The following is a 24,084-nucleotide window of genomic DNA, read 5'->3' as shown; positions in this document are numbered from 1 at the left end:
ACCAAGAATTTTATGTATTCTAAAATATTGTTCAGTGGTATAATGTGTAGTTATAGATGATCTTCCTGGTAAATCTACTAGAATTTATTATTATTTAATGCCAATTAGAGGCAGAGCTGATTTAAAATATTATAACACTTGACAAATAACACTAAAAACGTATTTCATATTTTTTAAATTTCTTATTTTACAATTAACAGGAAGTCCTTTTCTTAATTATATGAGCGAGAAAATCTTTTAATCGATCGGCATATAATCGTCAATAATATGTACCTGTTCGCTTTTCCGCTTCATTTATGGGAATATTCTCCAAAACAATCGGCTCCGATCGACCTTTCTGATTGGCGCTATAAACGACTAAATGCAGTGCTGGATTTGGATCCGGGTAGTAGTCCATTGAGGCCAAGTCTAAAGCAAATAAAAGTAGATTAAATCAATGAAAATACCAAATCTGCTTATAATAAATTGGGGTTTAAGTTGTGAAGAACTATAATACAGAAACTGTGAAAAATTAAAATTTCAAATGTTTACAACATTTTATCATTTACCAACAGCAAATCTTATACCACAATCAAAAATATGGACAGCTTTCAAATATATTTAATACATATTTCTTCAATAAACCAATAATTCAAATATTATAATTTACATTTGAAAATTAAACGAGAGACTCAACAATTTTCTCTGTTAATAAACCGTCTCAGGAACCAAATCACATGATCACMTAATTAGCTGCTGAAGCTTTCACACACCCATTTCAGCAAGGAGAACTACGGGCTTCCAACCACGTCCCCAACTAGCGAGCATTCCCAAAAAGTTGGCATCAACTTGCCACCAAGTCATTAGTGAATACTTGCCACAACAGCCACTTCAGAAGCCAACACGCACACCCAAATAAACTTGCATTTGTTTCTGCGCAACGGTAAAAGCAACTGTACGCAAATGTTGTCTGGCAACTTTGGTTGCTATTAGTAGTTGTTGATGTAAAAAGTAAATTAAATAAAGTTTTTTGCAGCTCCGTAGCCACTGCTGCAAAAGACAACATCTAACGAGGCGCATCAACAGTAACAAGACACAGGACACAAGACACCGAGTACTGACTGTTGGAGTAGAAGCCACCGAAATCATCGAGTAGTCTCGTGGAATAACAACTGTGGCAGCCATACATCAACCACCTACAACGATTTTCAAAAGCGACTTTGATCTTTTCACTCTATTTACAAAACCATCAAACGGTTAGTGGGTGCAACAAGATATTTGCACAGCAGTCGCTGGCTGTAGGCGGACGAAGAGTGCAGCTGGTGGGTGAGAAGTGAAGCCTTGCGGAGGGGAGTGTGTGGAGGAGTGAAGTTGGTTGCGCTGCGCTGATATTGGCAGCTTACCGCGCTTGTCTAACTAATCGTGACTTTCCGCTTCGTTAGATTTTGCAAATAAACCTGAGGCAATGCCTGCGAGAAAACTTGCATGCATTGGCCCGGTTGAGCAAATAAGGGGGAAGACGGACGTGTAAAATGATGTAAGAGGGCTTTCAGCTAGCTGTTGGAAGCTAACAACCAGCGGCGAAAGCCAATAAACGCCAATAGATTTCAGCCAAAAATTGCGCCGCACTCTTTATCGATACGTCTRTTTGCAAAGTTGGTGAGAGCTTGATGGAGAGTGCGGTTCAGCGTGCCTGTTTTTGTGCGGCAAGTAATAAAATTTATTACTCTGAAAATGGAAAAAGTCAACAGCGAAAAGTAAATAAGCGCCGGATAGGCGAAAAGTTTGGCTCATTAACTCGCAGCGGTGTAGAAAAATCTAAGACACCCTAAACGATTTGGGAAACTTTGACGATTGCGTTTTTGTCGCGCACACACTATTAGCTTCAGAAAGGAAAATAAGCCTAATGCGTTGGAGAACACCTAATAATAATAAATTATAACACTCTCAACTCGTTCGGTTCAACATCAAGCTGACACCCTTCAACGCATAGACGCTGGAAGCGGTAAAAAAAAAAGTGCAGAGGTGTAACACACATTAATCACTTCTTTAGCAGAGCCATTAGGAACACAATTATCTGCGGTAAAATATAGATCTTCCTCATGCCTAGCGATTAATATTAASATGAAAAGGAATGGTTAGAGGGTAAATAAATACCACAACATTGTCGGTCCTCTAAGAAGAAAATCTTGAGAATTCACAATTGGCTAGATAGCTAATACTAGATGTGTATAAGAGACAGAATAAATACCACAACATTGTCGGTCCTCTAAGAAGAAAATCTTGAGAATTCACAATTGGCTAGATAGCTAATACCACACCGATTACTCACCACTTAAGTCGATACGGAATATTGGTATATCGGCATAGGTGCTTGAAGTGTTCAGGCGCAGCTTCTTCGTTTTGGAGTCGTACGCTTCGAGAAAGAATTGCTGYTGCAGACCTCCATCGTAACCGGGCATACATTCCAATTCCATTGTCGAATAGATAATGTTATCGTAGTTCTCCAGGTTGATGGTACCACCGCCACCACCACCGTCACCGTACCCAAGTCCATCCAGACCAAGGCCATGTCCATTGTCATTGCTGCCAACCAGGCTGTGAGTGGCAATGCCATTGCTGAAACTATACTCCATACGTGAGTATTCGAAGTGCGGCGCATCCGCCGCGTGWGCTGGTRAATGTATATCACTTTGCAGAGCACTCGTCGTGGGCGGCGATAGCTCTTCATCCAGCTCAACGATGCCATTTAAATCTGCGTCATCAATGTCATTGCCTTCATCCGCATCGGCACCTACCAATTCGGCCTCCATATCGGCGTCAGCATCCACTTCGTCAACCGCCATGTCAATCTCGCCCATGTCATCGTCATAAGCAAATTTGTTTGCAAAAATCTCTGATGCCCGGACGCTTTCATCCGAGCTCGAGGCGAGATCATTAATTGCGCGTTGCATGCCAATAACATCGATGTTGCGATTATCGTTTGCAATGCTTTGTTGTTGCTGGTGAAAGGCGGTGGCATGATTGCTTATTTCGGGCGCGCTGGGCGGCGCGTTGCGACTGTTGGCTTTGTTGMTTTGCGCGCTCGCTTTGCCGTTATCACTGCTCGAAAAGTTGCTAATGTGATGRCCGGCTTTGTTGTGTTGCAAAAAGTGACGGTCGTTGGCGGCAGCCCCACTRCCCGCCTCACCGCCAACATCCGAGACGACGGAACCAACGTTTTTGGCTGTCAAAGATTTGCGTATGCGCACCTTATCTAATGAGTTTGCAGCGATCGCAGCGGATTCATTAGCGGCAGTGCCGCCGTCAATGTGCTGTTGCCGATTTAGCGCTGAGTTAATGGAATTGTCGACTGGCAAGTGAAAGGTGCTGCTGCTGCTGCTGCTGCTGCCTTTGTGTGTAGTCGCAGCTGTACCAGTAGCTATTGCGGCAGCTAAGTCCCCACTTGTCTTGTCCACGTATGTTGGATGTTGCGTTAATTCGCTGGGCTTTGCAGATGCGATTTCTCTTTTTGCTAGTCGCTGGGTTCGTGCCTTTRCCCGGGTTGCTTCCTTTTCCGCTTCCTTTGACGTATCTGTTGCAGTGGCAGTTGCTGCTGCTGCTGCTGCTGTCGTTGTTGCTGACCTTAAATGATGGATTACTTCGCTCATCTCTTGTGAGATCTCACGTTTATGCGTGTTTTTTCGCCGCCAATTGTAGTATTTTGTTACAGGCGTTTGTTTACTGCTGCTGTTCGTCGGTGCATTGCTGCCGTTGTTGATGGCAGCTGCCGCGCCAGCAGCAACTCTTGGCAATGATAAATTTGATTTTTGCCTTTTGCTCGCATTTATCTTCTTCTGCGTCTGCTTTGAAGTTCGCTTTCTCGATTGCTGCTGCCGCAGCTCCTTTGTTGCCCGCGCCAGCTTGTATGCCTTCTTCTTTAGCTTGTACTTAGAAGCCTCGTTGTTTTTGTATTGTGTGAGTGTTGCCGTTGCAGTTGTTGCATGCTCGTCAGCGGCACGTTTCAACCGATGTTTGTTGTCCGTTCGTGTCTTCATGGGCAATCCATCAGTTTTGTTATTGATATACACCATTGTTGCCAGGTTGCCTGCTGCGGCRTTGGCGCCACCAGCTGCTGCCGCCATGCCTGTGTGTMGCGTTCCGGTGCTCTCATCAGTCGTGGAGCTGCGCGTTGCASTTGATAACGGCTTTTTGCCATAGCCAATTGCCTCGATAGTCSCGGCCTCGGCTTTGGCGCCGCTTCCTGTTTTCTTGTGCTGTTCGTGTTGCTGTTGTTGCTGCCGTTTGATGGCCGCCAGCGTTTGAGATGGTGTGAAAGATGTTCGTTTCTTCAGGTGTTGTAATTGCTGTTGTTGCTGTTGTTCGCTGGGTTGCAGCCGCCGTGTCGGTTGGTATTGCAATTTCTTTTGCTTTTGCTCCGCAAATGAGGTTGCAGCTTTTTTCCTCTTCTCCTGCGGCTGGTTATTAACAACATTGTTGATTTTATTATTGCCTTTGCTGCTGCTGCTGATTGCCTTGCTGTTGCCATTTCCATTGTGAATTTTATTACCATTGTTGCTGGCGCTGTTGTTATTGTTGCCATTGTTAATATGTCGCTCACGTACATACTCCGTATGTGGAAAATTTGATTCCTGTCGTCCGTGTTGTSCTGGCATCATCTGATTGCTATGCATTGTTGTCTGGTTCGATGAATTTAGCGAGGCAGAGGTCACCACATATGGACGCAAAGTACAGTTACGCAATGCTCCTGGCTTGGCTGCGCCCATACACACAATTGCATAGACGAATCAATGAAAATAGATGGAAAACAGATTATATTTTTTTGCGAAATAAATTCATCGAGCMTCGAGCTATATTAATATTTGTATTAGAATCTACTTGTATCTATTTAGTATGTGTGCTCGGMCTTTTACGAYAAAATATGATCTGAATAATATAYAATATATATATTAATAGATGCTAAAATAGGTGTGAGGTTTGTCTAGGTTAAACAGTAAGTCCGAGGCGTTTAAGACCTTAAACAGCTGAGTAGTTTGAGAAGGCAAGCTTGGTCTTTATTGGTGTCGTAAGTCAGCTAACTTTATTGATTCTTAGAAACTCAATTCTCAGTTTTTTCCTTAGTCCAAGTTCTAAGTTAAGGCTTTAACTAARCACACATTTCTTTCACTTTAAACGGTCTTGTAAGGAAACTTGATGAAAAAGAGCCTCTTACCCGAGGAAACCGATGCAACGCCTTAATATCTTAAGTCTGAACAGAGAGAGAACTCGAATGGAAACTGATTTTAAACTCAAAATAATTGCTATATTCTGAAAAAATCTTATTTACACAGATTTTCAAATAAAACGTGTGTCGAAATAAATAATATTATGTACATATGTATATATATTTACGTTATTGCACAAATGTTATATAAATGTGGAGAGCGTTGAGTTGTTGGTATGTCTCGGCTTCTAATGTAACAATATACGCACTGTATGTATATATGTATTGACTCACCTGCTGGCACGACTTGGAATAGACAAGGCTCCGTTTGTTTGCCAATTGCATTTTGACCCCAGCATGCCAAAGTTCCATAGTCCCGTTCGCCCTTCGGCGTGTATATCAATTCGCTTACAGTTTCTACTGTAAGACAAGAGAAAACATTCAATTTTTAAGGATGGCAAATATAATATAGGTACACACATACAAACATATATGTGAATATTCATAATTGTGTAAGACTGAGAATCTACTTTGTTGTGCAAAGCCATGGAGGAGGTATTTCTAGTTTATAGTGAAATTTCGAAATCAATTTAATTCTTATCAGTCAGTTGACTGTCATGTTGAGGCATGCTTATTTCAGATAAGAGATTGTATATGAGAAATCGCAACAAAAAATACGCTSAAAGCGTTGTCGGTGAATTGTTAGTGAATTTACGTAACTAAGTGCTTACAAAACTTCCGATATAAATAAACAAATGCTTTTCGTTGAAGAAAACCCTACTGGAAAACAAAACTCATAATTTCAATTAAACACAACGTATACTGGAATTAATTAAACTTTAGGTCGGAGGCAAACATGAAGGCATGTCACTGTGTGTGTGCAGATAAATGCACATGTGCATATATTTACATGGAAAAATGTGTGCTGCTTTTGTGTATTTTTTCAATTAAAACAACGTAGTCTYCCGCATTGAAATTGTAAGAAATATTTGCTACATTACCGTAAGTTTCGAAATGTGTATCATTTGTTTCGATTATTGTTCGGTGCACATCGCCGGTTGTTGTAGCCTCTTGTATGGTTGCATAATGGCCCGATGGTACTTCAAAGTGCTCGCCGCTTGTCGAAAAAGTCCACTCGAAATCAATTTCCGGCGGATCGGAGTTAACGCGGCAAGGTATCGGCACCGCCTCCTCAAGTGAGGYGCCAATAACAATCATTGTGTTTGTGCTGCAAACTGGGGCATCTGAAGGCAACGAAAGGAAGAATGTTCGCATTAAAATAATTATCTATTTTGGTATCTAGAGGGGAAAAATGTTTAAATACTAAGTAATTAAAAGTAAAAATGATGAAAAATTAGGGATTCGAAAATATTGTGGCGAAAAATGCCATTAGGGGCTATATTCAGGTATATTTTTTCGAAAGGTTTGTTTAATAAATATGCAAATATATAAAATACACAGTTACAAAATTTTATGTACGATAATAATCGCCGCTTCATGTTAAAAATTTTGGATTCCCATGTTCCTGCAGCCAATTTACACTAAGTCCCTCGAAACATGGGGTTTGGCTGTGAGAAAGGTTTTTSCGCTTAAAATATTTCAAATTTAACAAACAAAAAAAATTAATATATTTTCCATTTATCTTTCATATGATTTCAGTAATTAGTAATTTGAATACGAGTATGTACTTGCGCCAGCGTCATTTTAAACTCAGCTATTATTTAAGCCTGRAAGAATACTGCTATTTTTCTAAACCGATTTCAACTGCTTCAGTTTGCAACAAAGAAAAACAMAACACGTTTTGTCTCACTCTCAAGCGATCATCTGCTAACCGTGCGATTCTGTACTGTGATACAGTATCAAGTCTCTAAATTTGACAGAGACAATTTTGCTATTCTGTAAGTGATAGTCACAAACTCTATTACATTTCATTACTCAGAGGTGTTTTTATACTTGAATGAAAATAAATATGTCGATAACAAATATTAAATTTTCTATAACATAGTAAAAAAACATAATTATCAAACAACTTAACAAACAACTTACACAATATAAAAAAAAACGACAATCGATTAATATCTATAGTGATCTCTATTCAGTATATTCAAAATGGCAGACAAGAGTTATTTTTGGTYTTGTGACTTGCTAACTACCAGGTCTCAAATTTGAGGCAATATTTGGAGACTAAAGCTAGAGACGGTTTWGTGAATAGTAACTAGTCACAAATTGAGATTTTACCACAAAATGTCTCAAATAGAGACTAGAGACTGGTTACAGAATCCCGCTATGAATTCGGTTTGTGGGCGCGTAGGTACTTACGTACATTCATTTTTGAAGTTAAGCAATGCAATGTTTAATRATGTATATGCAAGTCTGTATGTACATCTTTTTAAGTACCCTGTGACGTCTGCAAATTTCCATATTCAAATATGTTGTCACAATATCGCCGATAACACTTCACTCGAGCAAATATTTGCGCGCATAATTATTTGATATTAATATGTCAACGGTTTGTGCAAAAAGTGGAGCGAAAAACACAAATATTTGTTGTTGCAAATATCACACACTATTCATCAAAGTTGTTCCGGCGCTGTGGATAAATACGTTTACAGTTGTAAATTCAGTTGTAAGTGTTATTGTGGAAGCGTGTGTGCGTGTTTTTGTTATATGAGTGAGCCTTCTCCGGTGTGCACTCGTGCGCACGAAAGAAAGAATCAAGAAACAAATTTTCAACACAAACTCGTACCGTTATATCCCACAATAGCGACACACACACTAATGCACATGAGTTTTTGAATGTAAAATCATACATGCATACTGSTTGGTGTAGGTGTTTCGCCAGCCACGCTTATCCACAACCCACACGCGGGCACAAAAGCGCAGCTCCATGCTTGTACATATTTTTGCGCGTAGTTTCGCCTCAGAATTCGCTCGTCTATTAAATTCATGCGTTTCATTCCAAGCGATTGGGTTGGAAATTTTATTGCAACCGCTTGTTTGTAAACATAAATGTGTATGCAGCAACACATGCGCACATATGTATGTATCTCTACATAAGTATATGTACTTCAAGTTATCTAAAGTAATATATTTCTATAAATATTTCACACGAAAACTTATAAAYATGTACGTGCTTTTATTTGTTCAAAGTGTGCATTAACAAGAGGTAGCCATGTTGTTTGAACTGTGAAAGACAAGCAGCTTATGGCCATATTATGACCATGCCGTTGTATTGAAAAAACGAAGTGACGCCAAGCGGGGAAATATGAATTTGATTATCCATTTCGGGAACAGCTGTGTGCCACAATACATATGTACATATATWGARGAATCATAGACTCAAGGACATACCTCGTTTTGAGGAGAAATAAATGGGTTGTTATTTTGAATAATTTCATTATGTATTGCCATTATTATGGAACGTCCTCTATTTTTTATTTTTTATTTTTTTTTTTAATTTTTATCGGGTATGCTACTGATGATAAAATTATTTTCATCATGTAAAATATGTGAAATGCGTCTAAAAACGTATGCACATATAAATATACATATGTACATTAGAGCGGCTTGATTTACAGCGAGCCAAACAAATAGAAAAACTATTGATTACTTTTCAGAATCGGTTAGAGTATTCTGATATACATACATCTCTCAAAGAACCTTTAAAAACACAGGGTCGAATCTATAGACCCATAGTTTCTTAGCCAAAGTTGCTTAGAATGATTCCTAGATCATTTGCCGCAAACCGATTTTATCAAAAGAAAGCGACGAGCTGCATAAACATACATATATACAATATTTATATGTGCATATGTATACATAAAAGAAATATTTATATCGGAGATTGAAATTTATGCCCAAATATATCTGAAATAAGAAAAGTCATAGCCGATAGTTCTAGTTGCTAGAGTTTTTTTTTCCAAGTATTAAAATTTTCAAAATAATAATAATATAAGAAAATATTCAATTCCAATTTTGTCGCAATTCCGGATTTTCTCTTCCCCTTTAAGCATATTCTCCAACAAAGAGCTCCAAACTGACACTAAAAATTATGTATATGTCGGTAATATTAGAGTTAATCAATGCTTGCATGCTTGTAAAGTATGCCCATTGTACGCATATTCGTTTGTATGCCATGCGCCCACACTAGTCGCATTATTGAGGGCACTCAACATGTGTGCGTTTCATTAACACGCCGTTCATAACTGGTGCAAAATATGCTCCTGCCAATAATTGTGCACTGGGAGAAAAACTGCTTACATGGCTGGGCACACACACACACAACCGTTTGAGTGTAGTGGTGAGTATGTGTTTACAATCGGCGCGGCAGGGCGACGAATTGAATTAGAATGTATCGTCACATGCGCATTGTTTGTTTTCAATTACGCTAATTATGCAACAGCGTCAGTAATGAGAGCGTTTATTACCAACGGATGTGCGCAAGTGTGCGTGCGTACGCCGAGTTGGCTATTGAAAAGCACGGTCGTGCACTTATCTGCAACATCTGATGTGTTTATTACTTGTCTTTGACAAACAMCCATTCATGCAGTGCCTTAATTAGACTGCAAGGCACTTTAAGTAATTTATCGCACATTCRGGTTTGCTTTAAAAAAACTCACAAAAATTCYCTGAAAACCGAYGAAAGTGTTTAATTATTCCYCAAATTTGTATATTTCGCATGTTTGGCTACAAGTCGGACSGGGCGTATGAGCAACTTCTGTACCAAGGCAACAGCGGTTGGCCATGAGTGTGTGTGTAATGTTAACGAAAGCAGAGATTTTAAACGCAAACGTGTTGATATTTCTGCTCCACCCGCGTCACAGTGTTGCTTATTTGTTTGTACTAAACAAAATGGAATATTTATATGGCTGCCATCTTTCCCACGTGAAAACAAATGTTGTTCTATTTACTATAACCATATGCATATGCAAATATTGGCCGTATTTTAGGCGTTTCTACTAATTATGTTTTTAAATACAAGTATTAATTAATTCATTTGTCGTGAAAAATAGYAGTAAATTAAAGCCGAGCATTGCTGGTATTTTCTGTTCATTACCTTCATTGGGACAGTATGAATTAGCTTGCTATCCGAAGGTAATCAATTTGGGACTATACATTTTATGCAATTCACTTGTTTATATTTATTTTATCAAATTCATTATTCCACGTAAGTATGTATGAAATGTGAGTTGTATGTATCGAATATTCAATTCGAACAATTCTCGAATAATTTGTTTAATTATGCGATAATTCAGACAAATATTAAAATTTATGCTAACAGAGTTCCATAATCTGATGAACAATGGCAGTTGTAATATAATAATCATAATTAATGTAAAAYATTTATAAATTTATTTGTCATTTTTGAACCACGGGGAGAGAATTAGGCTGCTAGACACTTATTGGGTATTRTTATGCTTTCGCTGCGTATTGCCACAGAGAATAGTAGGTTTGTTCATCTAAAAATTGCTTGCATCATCTAAAAGTATTCGAGTTTGATATATAGTTTTACATAAACATATATATGATCAGAATTATTAAACAAATTGAAATACGAGCGACTGTCTGTTCGTCCCTCTGYCTTCCTGATAGTTCTAGCGATAACTGGGAAAATGAATAAATTCAGATAATAATTACGTCCTATACCCGTACAACGGTTACATTGTTAACTAACAGAAGTGCGACAATTCATTGAATAAATGCGCGAGAAGCCTCAATCTTCACAACCTAGATATAGCGAAATGCTTTATAGAAGCCGGTGTAAGAATGGGACAATGRTTGTGGCACTCTCTCTTTTAGGCGTAATCCTATTGCGGGAGATTGACCAACTTTGGTGTGTGAGGTCCCTAACGTACTTGTAGATTGTGAAAATGGTCGATACCGGTTGAGAACCAAACCTCATTTCCATATAACAAACTTTTCAGTTTTATCTGCTTATTTTTCATTACAGTATACAAATCAATTAACAAGTTGTCAGAATAAAACAAATAAAGCAAGTACTGCCCTCAAGGTATTCCATCTTACGCTAAACAAGTTTAGAAACAGCACTATAACTTAAAAACAAAAACTGCAGACACCAGATATGTGGATCATGGTACATAAGGCTAACTTTTACAAAACATATCGATTAATATGTGAGGTCAATCTGAGTCTGAAATTCGGGAAGAATACGAGTATAATTGTGGCGACAGCATGCCCTTGTGTTAGAAATATATAAAATGATAATACAACATACAAGGTACGTTCCAAAGTAAACAGGACTTTTTGAATCTAGCGCCCCCTGGTGGCGCTATCTATATATCGACTGATGCGCTACAATCTGGTATCTTTACTGATTATCCAGTGAGAATTTTATGATATTTCATTGATTGGAAGTGAAGTTATTGCGTTTTAAGTGTCAGTATGTTTGTATTATCGGTGCGAATATGAGCTTCGAACACAGAGCCAACATGAAATTTTTCTTTGAAATTGGTAAAACTTTTACCGAAACGTTCAAATTGATAACGCAAGTTTATGACGATGATTACCTATCCCATAGCAGAGTGCACGAGTAGTTTCAGCGTTTTCAAAATAGTCGCGAGGACATAAATGACGCTCAACATGTGGGAAAATCAAAATCCGTGATCACCGGAAATTCCATCGGAACTGTGCGTGAATTCATCAAAAATCAGCCGAAATCATCAGTAAAATTTATGGAAATAGAATTGAGCAACTTCAAAACATCGATTTATGGCATTTTGACCGAACATTTGGGCTTAGGAAAGGTGTGAGCACGGTTTGTTCCGCACAAATTGACTGCCGACCAAAGACTGCTCACTTGCAMCATTCGAAGGGCATCATTAAAGAGGTCAAGAAGGAAAAAACTTTCTTTAGATATTGTGACTGGTCCCGAAACGAAATGCCAGAGCGCTGAAGGGAAGGCACCGGACGAGTCGAAACCMAAAAAATGCGCATGRAGAAGTCAATGCTGATTTATTTTTATGATTCCAAGGGTATTGTCCACAAACACTTTGTTCCACCCGGCCAAAACGTTAATGCGGTATTCTACTATAACGCTTTCCTCTATTCTTTCTATTTTGARGYGAAGATGTAAGTTGGCGTTTAWTACACGGTAATGCGCCGTCTCATCSATCGACGCTTGTGACCGACCGCGTATTCACSTGATATGCCACCGTGCGACTTCTTCCTTTTCGGAAAAACACTCGCTCGACATGCCTTTGGACCAAGCAAAAAGCTGTATTGAAGCAGAAGGAGACTATTTTGAACAAAATAAATTGATTTTGCAATTTGTTCTGTTTTTTGGAGCCCACCTTGTGCTACGTATATGGACTCTCGGCAATGCTTAAAAGAATTTAGTTTTTCAAAATGGGAATATGTCACGGCAGAATGTATTCAAAATGCTTTCCAAAACTCTGTAAATTCTTAAAAAAAAGACGGCATAAATATTTTAGAAGCAATCAAGCTTTTGCAGCAGTTTAAATTAATAATTCAAATAAGTATATATTCGAAAGCGCTCGTAAATTAGCTRTACATCCGCCAAAGCTATAAATGAATTGCGTTAAATATATTTTACAAATTTTACTTCATTTCGTTTACTGAACTGCAAATTTCCGGCGCATGTGTGCTGAATAAAATTTCCATAGSCAGCCATGTGGTTGAATTTTAAGAGGCAAATAGAGAGCAATGGACTAACGTTGTAATTTTACACAACTCAATGACCAGACAGAATGGCACATTACGATTATTGCCACAATCGCTTYGCATGGTACCAAAATTGTTAACGAGCTTGGGTGAATTCTAATGTTACCAACACATGCAACATTGCAAGTGTCGTTTTCAGATATAACGCTATAAAATTGCTTCAAGGCCCTTAACTTATCTTTTAAAAATGAATGATTCTCATTTAATATTTCCAAATTAGAACTGTAGAAAACTCTGATTTCACTATCAGAATATGAAGATGTCCAACGAAATTTTGTTTACATACTCAAGCTGAAATATTCCCAATTCTCACAACATTGCCCACCATGGCTCATATATTGCTTTTAATTGAGTGTTAGTGAATGCCATTGACCTCTGCCGCACGCGTTCGACCCCAGCCAGAACWGCGGCCAAAGCGGCACATAACCGTATATTTATGAGCAGACAATTGTTGCTGGAGAATAATTTATTGTCATTGCCATTCATTCGAGCGAGCGCGGCGTCTAAATGCCTGTAATAGTCCTTCGGAAATGCAATCGAATGTGTCACCACTCCGGACGCATTTGCGTTACGCGTGACAGCGTGCTTTGCATTTCTAGTGACATCGCGCAATTGCATGCAAATGCAGCTTTGGGGGTCACGCGTACTCTTTCACTAATTTGATGTCGAATTCGCATTAGTTGCCCCCGAGCGGATTAAATTATTCATAAAACGTAAAATGTGTTTGAGAGAAAATAGTTGATTTTACTGTGATAATAAWCGGAAAGCACTTACAGCGTATACGCAAATTCACCAGCGAGCTCTGCGTCTCGCCGCGGTCGTTGGCCGCCGCACAAGCGTAGAAGCCGGCGTGGACGCGTGCAACGCGCTGCAATACCAGCGAACGTGTGGATATAATGATGCCCCACGATACGTTCTGGGTGACCGGGATGCCCTGAAAGAAGACGATAAAATAGAATWATATTAAAATTTTGTAAAATTATTATGGCTCGACATTTAAATTAGCGTTTTCAGATTTAACGTAATTATCGCAAGGGRAAAAGGTTGCACACTTTAAGCATTATGCTTTCTGAAAAGTGAAAACCTTTCTGGGTTTTCAACCAACATAAATATCTGAACAAATTACTGGAGTATTTGGAGCGGACAGGTATGGAAAATTAGCTTAGAAAGGAAATATTTTGCGTGYTTACCAAAAAATATTTGCAAAACAGTGTGCATAATGACAAAAAGGTACCTGGAAATTATAAGTAAAACACAAAATATTTAATGATCTATCAATAATTATTTTGTCGCCTTCAAAGTCAATCCCACCAGATGTAAAACACTTATGCCAACGATTTCTGTCGTCCTCGAAGCACTCTCATAGGCACTTTCTGAGATGGTATTCAACTCCTTCAACAAACTTTGTTTTATCTCTTCGAAAATAGGATGAAAACGGATTCCACGTAGTGACTATTTTAGTTTGGTGAACAAGAAAAAATCACACGGATCACACGTTTGGTGAAAACGGTGGTTGATCGATGGTATTCATTGCGTTTTCTCCTTAAATTCGAGCACAATCGTACAATTTTTGGAGAAATCATTCAATTCAGCTTTATCGGGTCGAGAGATGTCGAGCGCTCTTGTCATCTCTCTAACACTTGTTTGACGATTTTCCAGCACCACACACTTCACTTTTCTGTTGGAGAGGACGATCTTTAAACTGCTGCAATCAAACTGGTGGACAGATTGCGCTCATATTTGGCATAGTAATTAAAGACAGTGCAACCAACTTGTTTACCTGGCGAATTAAATTGCRATTTCCGGGTGCTTTTTTGTCCCAATGTATAATAAATACTCGTTAAAAGCRAATTTCTGCACGAAAGTGTTACACTTTATCTCTCGTGTTAAAGATATTCGGAATTTATATTTTGAAATATATATTCTCAAAGAGGAAACTATGCCGTGCTGTAAAGTGAACGCGTGTGGATATAACGGTATTTATGCTTGCGTTATGTAATTTTCGTTTAGCTGCCTCATCCCAATGGCTCCAAAATGGAGCATTCACACTTTGTAAATAAAGACCGAACGGAAAAAATAAAGCAATAAAACAAAAATAACAAAAACAGCGAAAAAACAGTAATGCCAATATTTATGGCAGGAGAAAAATATAGAAGTATACCATTTGCACCCACAACACCAAAAATGTGTGACTCGTACGCAACAATGCTCTCATTTCCAACATATTTTATATTAATCTATAGATAGTTGGTATGACTGCTCCCCTCATTTGTGGTACGAGCCCTATATTTTTTTGACCAAACTTTGGATTCTTCTGCAGACTTGGTTTCAGAACGGGTTCTAAATAGTGGTCCCAACATTGGTGAAAGAGGACAAGACATGTTCGAGCAAATTTCGATCAGCGCTTGYGGCATAACGGTCAGTATTTCGAAAAGCCCAAGCGGCTACTTTTTAAGTTGCTCGTTAATAAAACTTCCGAGACTCTCCTTACCGTTCTATGACTTACTGGGAGTTCTACAGCCGGAGCAGAGTAAAAGCCTGTCTCTTATACACATCTAGATGTGTATAAGAGACAGAACTCTCCTTACCGTTCTATGACTTACTGGGAGTTCTACAGCTGGAGCAGAGTAAAAGCTATGAGGAGCTGGCGTGTGTGCGTTCGTACACAACGTTGTGGCAGCACTGTTTGGTTATTGTTATGTTTTATCACTCTTTCTTTTCTAGCAGTTGTTATTGCTTGCCATTTGGTCGGTATGGTTTGTGCAAATAATTTTTGCATGCGAACAACACCGCAAATAAAAGAGTAAATAAATGCATAAATACACGAACTCAAATGTATGCACATAAATATGCATGAAACAACACTAACATGCTCACATGAGCGCACATATGCGTGTGTGTGTGTGTGTGTGTGTGTGTGGGAGTAAAATAAATAAACTTGTAGGTGCAGGAAAATATTGAAGCAACAAAGAAATGTGAGATGTGAAAACATTTTCAAAAATAAAAACAAAAAAACATAAAGATGAGTAATCGTACATKCCCATACAAACCMTTTTAACACGCTTACTTGCAGGCATGTGTGAGTGAGTGTGTACAAGCAAGCACTCAAATGGATACGCATAACCAGCGGCCACTGGATGTGCGCGGGAGTGTGCGCCCTGGCTGGCAGCACTGGCAAACGACTCGAGTGGCATACGTGCACATCCGCTACTATCTTGCCACAGTCAGCTGCTCACACACATACGCACACATACACACGTGTGCGCGGTGTCTGCGCCGGTGTGGAGCGTATGGCCCGGTCCGCGTTGCCTTCTTTCATGAAAATGCACTGGAAATTTGTCATAAAATGAATAATAACTGCATTTATATGAGCTGTTTTACCCGCAAGCAAAATGTGAGTAGTTATTTTACGACAAAAACAAATAGGAAACAGCCACGCTCGAAATGTGAGCAGCTTACTCAGCTCGGTGGGTGTCGGTTAAATTGCATGCACCGCAGTATTTGCGCCTTTTTATTATAATGCTTTTTTCTATTTCTTTGCGGTTTCATTGCTGCGCATGTGGGACCTGCAATGATTTGCGATTGTGTGTCACAATCCATGTATGAGGCACACATACGCACATATGTATGTGTGTGTGCATGCCTGCATATCCATAATTTTCTTCGCCCTTTTGTATGCTTTTAATGCCCGTACGCTGGTGCAAAAGCAATTTCGTTGCGGAAAATTTCGTGATTTTGAGTTATTTCGGCAATGTATATTTATAAAGTGTAAGTGCTTTAAAASCTTTTTATCACTGAGTGGCTTACCATGCCCAAGGTGATTTATTGCTTATTGAGTTTCAAGAAACAGTTGTATAGATTAATAAATGTTGTGCTTTGCTACKAAACCATGCAACAAAATTGTATAAGTAACTGAGAAATGGAATCAAATCATTCGCTTTGCGGGTTTTTAAGAGTTAACATTATTTTAGAACTTTTGCACCGGTGTTTACTATAAATCACAGTCAAAAAACAAAAAAAAAAAAAACTTTTTCTCATATCTCAATAGGTGCGAACTTTAAAAATAATATATTGTAATTCTAAATCAATATTTCGAATTGTTTTTGAGTTACGACCATTTCAAGAGTAACCTCTCAGTTTAATCAACTCTATCAGCTTATTTTTAAGGGATCTTTGGTATACAATTTTTAAAGACTTGGACGAACGATTTTTTTTACAACTGTTTGAAAACAAAATTCTAAAAATTTCAGAATTTCTTGGTTAATAATGAATGTCTGTAACAATACAAAACTCTAACAAAATATCTAATTTTTTATATGTGAAAAAAATTGTTGAAGAAAGGCTGTTTTTTACCCAAGGAAACCCATGCAAGCCCTTAAACGAATCTCTGCTGGAAGACTTTGTTTTCCAACGCTCGCATACAACTCGAAACATCTAATAGTTTTCTCTTTCAAATTTCACTTGTGTTCTTAAAATAAAAGATGTAGAAATATATATACTATATAATATTTATTAAAAATACACACTTTCGCGCAGTAGTCTACACTGTACTCTAGCCTTTGAAGTATACGACTAATGGAATGCCCATTTATCTCTAACAATAAAATTTGTCGAAGTTTTTGGGAAAAATAATAAGAAAAGTGCAAACAATGAGGGATATATATTCAGGTTCAAATGACATATTATATTATACCTTGTTTGAATAAAGCAAATATCATTGCATTAATAAGAATTTCACTCACATCATGTGACCATGTGATGCGATGCTCCTTCGGATTAGCTTTTATGTGGCACTCGAAGTAAACATCGTCACCTTCCTTAATTTCGTCCGGTTTGAGTGTCGAACCCAGCGATAATGTCACTTGTGGTGGATCTGTTGGGTGCACATATGCGATAGCAGAAATGTGGAGTTTAGGTATCGTGTTGGTTGATGGAAATCCCGCGGTGGTATGTTATTCCAGAAGAAGCGGATAATTGTAAAAGAATAAGAAKAATGATTTGTTCATAGAATAATATCTTCCAAGTATTGCGGTTTTCAGCAAATATGGACGTTTATTAATTATTGTAATCAAAAGGTTATAAACTTTAATACACAAGAACACAGGATAAAGAAAATAGAGAACGAAATATGTAAAAAATATTGATATAGAAACTCTATTAGACATATGTGTTAACTTTGTTGCTGTTTTTCTTATTATTTATGCAACTATTCATTCCTATAATTAAAATTTTGCAGACCACATATGAGGCGCTTACATGTAGAAGAAATGTTTGAAATTTTTAATTAGCTAAATGACAAGAAGAATTACTTTCAGCTTGCATGCTGGGCTCTGCGTTGCCAACTTAAAAATGTTGGGTTTGTTTTTGGCTATTTTTGAGAGTAACTGCTTTTCGCCTTTTTACCAGTTTCGGTTGAGACTGTCGGGCAACTTTTTGCTGTCACAAACTTTTGCTGCAGCACGAAGTTTTCTGCAGTTCCACAATGGCTCTTTTAGCTTTTTTACGTTTTTTGGTGTTTGTGCGAACGGATTATAGTCGCATTTAAAAGTTAAAGTTTTAGTTTCAATACAAATAGTGCAAAGTCAGCCGAGCGACATTTCTGAATTTAATTATGTCTATGATTGCTATTGCTGCACTAAGTAATTATGCTCGTAATATTAAATAAATGCAACTGAATTAAATGCTATCTTATTGGAAGCGACTAACTGAGAGGGCGAGGCCAACTGTCCAACTGTCTTATTACAGGTGATAAATAATACCTGAAAATGTGCTTCTGATATTTAACTCAACTTAATCATGAGTATTTGCACATTGAAAATAAAATTCTGTCTACAAAAGAATCATCCATCCTGAGACTAAGCAATCATTATTGAATTATATTCGACCGTATCACGAATCAAGATCACGTCCGGCACGCCGCGAAGATATTGCAGCCGTAGCTGCGAGTTGAGTCGGCGCCGTTCGCAGCAGCACGGACTGACATTTTACGTAGAGATCTTAAATTGAATATGTACGAAAAGGAAATAGAAGAGATTCATGCCTTTAAGTGATACCTTGAAATTGAAGCTCGTGTTATCGGCGACATTTGGTTTAAACAAGACGGCAACACTTCACATATCGCATTAATCAATGGATTTGTAGAGAAAACATTTCGATGTCGGATAATTTCTAGTGGGACCAGGCGATTGGATTTGAAAATTCTAAAGTCTATGCGAACAATCTTGYTTCGACTCAGGCCTAGGAACAAAATATCACACGTCTCATTCACCACTTATCAGTCGAAATGCTCTGAGACGTAGCCACTGCCAATATTCAAAAGAGATAATCTTCAGAAAATAATCGCCAAAGAATGACCTTTTGAATGATAATAAACATTCCTCAATAAATAGGAAGTTTCTGTGTTTTTTTTTTTTTTTCTTAAAAATATTATGTAGTCCGAAGGGGATAATCCTTAARGTTTTAGTGATATGACTAAATAATTAGTGCTATATTCCGACTATCGGCTTGATCTTCCTTTCATKAGAAGCCTTACTGAGGATTAATGTTTGTTGGGAAATTATTAACTCTCTACATAGAAAAAATTCCTTGACAAAAAGTTATGCAAAAATTTTCTATCTTTCAGTAGAAAAAAAAAGAAGCTTTTTACGAGCTGCGGCTTGCAAAGGGCCTTTAGAAGATATCCTTAAAAAAGTTTACCCAAATTTAAAAACAATTTCCTTATTACCTTTTCGCCATTTAGGTACTACTCACGACACACAAACATCCGAAAGTTTGGCTGTTTATTCGCCCCTCTGCGGTAACCAGGGCCAACGCGCTGATCAATTTATTTGAGTTGAAAAAGTTGTAGGAAGATTGCAAATATAAAATTATTTGCGGTTATGCATGCGAAATTATTTTTAGCGATGAAATATGAGCAGTCCGCTGGCTTATATCTTTACCACCTTATCGCAGGTTGTCAGATTGTTTTGGGTATTTGCGTTGTTTTGCGTAATTTTATTTGTAAACTTTTCAAATTTGGCACACATTTTACTATGTGCGTACTCAAAGTACTTGCAGATGCAATAAATAAAAGACACAAACCAGAAACTTTTTGGCAAATAATACACGGAGTGAATATTTATGTACATAATATATAAATAAGCTTGCTTTCAATTGAGGGCTCGTAAACTTGCCGGCAACAATGGTATCGTAAAATACACCAACGCTACGTTTTGGATGACTCACTTGAAGGTGTCATTACATGCCAAGGAGTACCAATAAAGATATTTGCCAAGTTTGAGGGATGGAAGTGGAAGTTTCAGTTTCGCTAGTGGAGTTGCCAATGAACTAAAGCAAATGTAAGGTGGATTCGGCTCTATTAGGCAACAGCTTAAGATTCTTAATTGTGAGAAGTTCAACTACTGAGAAAAAAATGGACCTCTTAAATATAAATAACTGAAAAACACATAAAACCGTTATTAGCGTGGGAGCGTTTGAACTCTCTCTTTATATTCAAACCAATTATTGTGTGTGTGTGTGTGTGGAAATGTATTTATTTAGCGCTTTTCCAACACAATAGTGCCTCTAACTCTGCCAGACAACCAAGCCATATCCAAGGCAACCTGACCGGCATGGTTGAACACACATACCCCTCGGCCCGCAACCAATGTAGAACCTCGTTTCGCACATTCGAATAAAAATCTGCATATTTTTGCGCTCCCCTGTTTGCTTATTATTTGTTGTCTGTTTGTCACACCGTACAATTCATTATTTACAACAGTTTTCAAAGAAATAAAACTTTCGTAGCTTTCATCATGGCATGTGCTCGCTGTGCTGAAAGCCATTGGCAATTCCACAGCATGAGCGCTGGCGGAATGACAAACGGTCGTGTGAGCGCCCGTCGCACAAGAACTTGCTCCTTACACCGAACGTGCCTGCCTTAGTATGTACATACATATGTTCCAGAGGGAGCGAAAGCGTTTGTGTACTTCGCCACCTCGTCGCCCACCCTCCTCCACAACTGCGCCGTGCTCGCGTGTTGTACTTGCTTTTACTGCTATGGTCATAAATTTTCTATTTAAGTCTGCATTTCAATAAATTTATGATTATGTTTAGAAAAACCTATACATTCATTAAATTACACACACACACATGCATATGTTTGTGTGCATGGAAATACAAGTGAATGTGTGAATATGTGTGGGAAACAATAAAACAAGCGCTGACAACTTTATTGAATATCATATGAATATATTCATAAACACACACACTGCGACACGAAAGTGTGTCTACGTATATAGGTGGGCGTGTGGGTGTGCGGGTGTGTGGACTCGACTTTCTAAATGTGGCGGGAGCGTTTTAGTTTTTTGCTACTTTTGGCATTGCAGCCGTTAGATTCTATCAAACTCGTCGGATTTTCAACCTTCGAAAGCCGGCGAGTTGGAGTTTTGACATGTTTGCGGCTTAGATAATCGAAAAGTGAAATTTACTGCGGCGTTATTGTGTCAGCAGCCGGCTGGGAAGGTGAATTGTTTGCACATTTTTACCGAAAGCATGGCGAAATTGCGCACAGCAAATAATTTAGATTTATTGTGAAACTTTTCCCATTTGTAAGCCTGAAAGAATTGTATTTGTGCGAAATCGATGTAAATGCAACGAAAACTTCGCACACGAGGAAGCTGCACTCTCTTATAAGACAATATATTTCTTATAATGAACTTGAATCAAAATGTTTCTATAATAATTATGTTATACTCATTGATGTACTTTTTTAGTGGAGGTCATGATGTCGCTTCTGATCAGCTGGTCTACAAATTAATTTATTTTGGCATCTTACACTACTTAAAAATGAAATTAAATCAGAATATCAGTTTTAGCAATTCTACTTACATATCACGTTCAGCAAAATGGAATCCTCCATTGCGGAGATTGGCAGCCGCGGATTGGAGCCTGCACACTTCAGCAATGTGCCGTCGTCTTCGGGTTGTGGATGGAAGGACAGCGTGGAGAAGACTCTGCCGTTGCTTTGTGTCGTTGTAAGCTAGCGACAAATATGAGAGTAATCGTTTAGTTATATATAATATAATTACTAGTTTGTCGTTTTCTGGGATCTATTATGGATTTCATCCCTGTGTGTTTCTCTTGTACCTCTAATAGATTTTTTTCATAATGGATAACGCATGGCATATTGAATTAGTTAAGCGATAATAACAATTTCGGGAATTGTATTGATTAAGTAGATCTGACTCTTGAGATCTATAGTATAGTATCTATTTATTCATACTAACTTATGAATTTAATCGAAAAGTGTACACTAGTTCCTTTACTTTCTACTTTGTGCTTACATGCACTTGATAYCAGACAGATACCGCTATATCTCAAGTTTAATTGGCTACACATTTTTATCTGATTACACCAATTTTAACTCTCAGAAATCCACTTCCTTCACAACTTACCGTTCCTCGCTTAAAAGGCCGGTTATTCTGCGTCCAGCGTATCTCTGTGTCCGGCACTGAACCGGCGACGACACAAGTCAAATTATATTGAGTGCCGGAAGAGAAAACTTTCAGCTTATTTGTGAGATTCACAGATGTTGGACTTACTGTAAAGGTAATTTTCTTGTTTAGATTCAATATTTCGATTGAATATAAGAGTGCATTAAAAGAAGCAAATAACTTTCAAAATATTTCAATAAAGGAATGAATTAAATATTTATCAATTTGTGGATTTTCTCACTCACATAGCATCTCGATACGTATGCTGCGCTCGATTGGCGGAACCAACTTCGTATTGTAAGCACGACATCGGTAGGTAGTGTTGAGAGCTGAACGTGGAATATTCAGCACCTCCAAACGATTTGTAGTCACATGGCGGCCCATCGAATCTCCATCGCCTACATTAAGCTTTTGCGTGCCATTGAACCAGTTGACTTTGGGATCTGGTCGACCTGAAATAACATATGAAAAGGTATGCTTAAACTACAACAATTCAATATCTTATGATATACTTTTACGTTTACAACAATACAATTCAACACAGAATCGGCGAAAAAACCCTTAACCCAGATACTTAGGCAATCGCAGTCGCAGTCTGCACGGCGCAATGACTACCACGTTTAGATTCTAATTTTCTGTCAAGTACTGAAGCTACTGCAAACTTTCAGCATGGTCGTAATAATAAAACGGATTGTAACCGAGATGTTCGACACAYATAACTGCACATGAGTTGCGTCCTCCTTTCGTTGCATCCATAAAAGCAGGCAAAGCTCCCATTTAAGTATGCGGCTGCAAGACGTTGGTGATTTCGTTTGCTACGGCTCACCTCGCTTCCTTGACATTCTTGAAAGCTGCATTTCAGCAATGTGTGTAAGTTGATAGCATTTTTCTCTGCTCCTTCTMCAGCAGTGGCAGAAGAAAAAGTAATGTTTCTGCGGTGTTCAATGCGCATGAAGCGAAGGCGGGCTGTTTGGGTCAGTGTAGGAAATGAAAACCACAGAATTATTATTATTTTAAGTAATGCAAAGCGCAGCGTTCCCAATGCACAAGCACGGGTCGCGCAAATGGCTCGCGCAACTGGCGTGAACTGCAGTGCTCTTCTGATAGCACGAAGAACTGCAATAATAGCGTTATATATAAGTATGTATGTGCTTTCGGTAGGAAGAATAAAACATTTTAACTGTTGATGACTGCCCATTTTGCAACTATGTTGGCGTATAATGTTCTTGCGGGTGACATTGCATTGCTCCGTAACCGCAAGATCGTCGCCACAAGCTTATTTGACGACGTTGCCAGCACTCTTGCCGTTTTGCATACCTGGTCTGTATCAGCTGTTTATGATATAGATGTAAAGACTTAACGTTTACTGCTCCTCAGAGTTCTAATGTGTGCCGTGATAATAACTAAAACTCAAGGGGGGAAGCCTATATTGCCTAAGGTAATATACTTTATATTTTGATCTTAATGCGACTTGAGTACACGACTCTCTTCTGACATAAGATAATGTGGGGATAACCACCATTAAATTTATCAACCCCGAAGCATGTCTTTTGCCTATTAGTTGACAGTCCTGCACCGAATGAGAAATCCGGGTCCGTTCCGGTTATGTAGACCCAACTGTCGTGGGAACGAATGTGACTAACCTTTTCGGAGCTCATAGAGTCGAACGGGAAAACTTCTATCAACATGTTTCGAGAACTTTATTTTATATCAAAAGCTTGTGAAAAC

The 24,084-nt window shown here is 38.4% G+C and overlaps 1 protein-coding gene across 1 annotated transcript in view; it reads right to left on the bottom strand.

Moving 5' to 3' along the window:
• LOC108971960 overlaps positions 1-24,084 on the bottom strand; it is a 144,545-nt gene that overhangs the window by 12,632 nt on the left and 107,829 nt on the right. The window contains exons 6-14 of the mRNA XM_018938331.1: positions 22,602-22,808; positions 22,318-22,463; positions 21,752-21,902; positions 17,626-17,756; positions 13,658-13,817; positions 6,184-6,426; positions 5,477-5,602; positions 2,312-4,735; positions 274-408 (exon numbers count right to left, since the gene is read on the bottom strand). Coding sequence (XP_018793876.1) covers positions 274-408; positions 2,312-4,735; positions 5,477-5,602; positions 6,184-6,426; positions 13,658-13,817; positions 17,626-17,756; positions 21,752-21,902; positions 22,318-22,463; positions 22,602-22,808 — 3,723 coding nt within the window. The remainder of the gene's footprint in view (positions 1-273; positions 409-2,311; positions 4,736-5,476; positions 5,603-6,183; positions 6,427-13,657; positions 13,818-17,625; positions 17,757-21,751; positions 21,903-22,317; positions 22,464-22,601; positions 22,809-24,084) is intronic.

Source organism: Bactrocera latifrons, unplaced genomic scaffold (genome assembly GCF_001853355.1).
Source record: "Bactrocera latifrons isolate USDA-ARS-PBARC rearing strain unplaced genomic scaffold, ASM185335v1 scaffold_11, whole genome shotgun sequence".
NCBI lineage: Eukaryota > Metazoa > Arthropoda > Insecta > Diptera > Tephritidae > Bactrocera > Bactrocera latifrons.
Note: the sequence above shows the minus strand (reverse complement) of the source record. Positions and strands in the feature narration are given on the sequence as shown.